Source organism: Pseudomyrmex gracilis, unplaced genomic scaffold, assembly GCF_002006095.1.
Source record: "Pseudomyrmex gracilis isolate BER0280 unplaced genomic scaffold, ASM200609v1 scaffold_2575, whole genome shotgun sequence".
In the NCBI taxonomy this organism is placed as follows: domain Eukaryota; kingdom Metazoa; phylum Arthropoda; class Insecta; order Hymenoptera; family Formicidae; genus Pseudomyrmex; species Pseudomyrmex gracilis.
In genome coordinates, this window is record NW_018023159.1 from 1827 (window position 1) to 3428 (window position 1602).

Consider the following 1602-nt stretch of genomic DNA (forward strand, 5'->3'; position numbering starts at 1 on the left):
AATTCTGAAAAAGAATTTTATATTCGAAAAAAATACACAAAATTAATATTGTTTAATCATGACTAATGTAAAAGTATTCTTAACAAATATCATTTTTAAAAAGTGTTGTGGTCATCAGCACAATCTTTATTTTATCTTTTTCTTATAATTCACGTTCAATTTGATCTGATCTATTATGTACGTCCTTTTATGTATTTACTTCTGCACAGTCGTTTTTTTTTTCTGAAAAAGAAGATTATTGATAAAAAAATACTTAAAGAATCTTTTAATTTATTAGTTTAAAAAAATACTTATTTTCATGAAAATGTGAAACAATATGTATGTCAAAATATGCGAATAAACATTCAAGCACATTTTTCTTTTTCACGTTATTTCTGTCTCACTTTCCAATGCTTTGTCTCGCTCGCACTCACTTGGTAGATGCGCCTGCGCATAATGACGCTCGACCATCTATGCCCATACTTGGACTTCGTGCGTCTCTCTTTCTCAGGCCTCGTGCCTCTCATTGCGAAGATACGCATATATGTAATACTCCTATATTGCTAGTACGGTGCCGACCTGAAGCTCACCGTTACGGTGCAGACAATATAGTAGCCTCTCTCTCCAGCTGCTTTGTGCGCATGCGGTGAACATAATGACGCTCGACTATCTATGCCCATATTTGGACTTCGTGCGTCTCCCTTTCTCGGGCCTCGTGCCTCTCATTGCGAAGATACGCGACTAGCAATATAGGAGTATTACATATATGGTGTCGCCTGTGTACGTAGTTGGAAAGCACCCACTAATGGACATTGTATTACACAGTGCCGCCTGTGCACGTAACTGGAAAGCCCCCTATATCAGTGTGTCTCACTAGTGGACACTGGCTTAGTTTACATCGTCAAAACTTGAGGCTGTGTCCAGTTAAGCAAAGTGGAACAAACAAAAGAAAAAATGCAGGAAACGCAGGAAATGGAACTAATGAAATTAATGGAACTAATGAAAGAAGTTAAGAAAGTGAAAAAAAAGAAGGTTGGCTCCCCTGATCTGGTGCGGAACATGTGTAGTGGCAAAATTGGAATCGAAACAATTTGTTAAGTTTCCATTCCGAAGAAAGTCCAAAAGGAAACGAGAGAAGGCGGCGCATACGGATTATAATTTAAAAAAAAAAATTGGAATTTATAGAATCGAACAAGAAAGCGCTAATTGTGACAGAAGATGGTGCGGTCTANAAAGTAACTTGTGAAAGTGACGAGGAAAAGAGACAATTATATAGACATAGGTTAGTCAGGGACATTAGAAAATTGCGCACAACTGCTTCTGTTGTTGTGTGCTGGCTCATCTGGCTCTGCATATTCTTTTTTTCTTCTTTTAAAATCGAGTTCTTTTTTCGCATCAGTGTTTTCTGCTGTTCACTTACTTGCAAAACAATTAGTATGGGAAATAATGACCGTCGTATCGTTAGTTACCATCGTTAGACCGCACCATCTTTTGTCACAATTAGCGCTTCCTTGTTCGATTCTATAAATTCCAATTTTTCTTTTTTTTTTTTTTCAATTATAATCCGTATGCGCCGCCTTCTCTTGTTTCCTTTTTCACTTTCTTCGGAATGGAAACTTAAAG

At 37.1% G+C, this 1602-nt stretch overlaps 1 protein-coding gene across 1 annotated transcript in view; it reads left to right on the top strand.

Moving 5' to 3' along the window:
• Window positions 1–1077, top strand: part of LOC109862893 — a 2411-nt gene extending 1334 nt beyond the window's left edge. Inside the window, exon 5 of the mRNA XM_020443059.1 lies at window positions 904–1077. Within this exon, the coding sequence (XP_020298648.1) occupies window positions 904–1077 (174 nt within the window). The remainder of the gene's footprint in view (window positions 1–903) is intronic.
• Window positions 1078–1602: the final 525 nt, after the last annotated feature.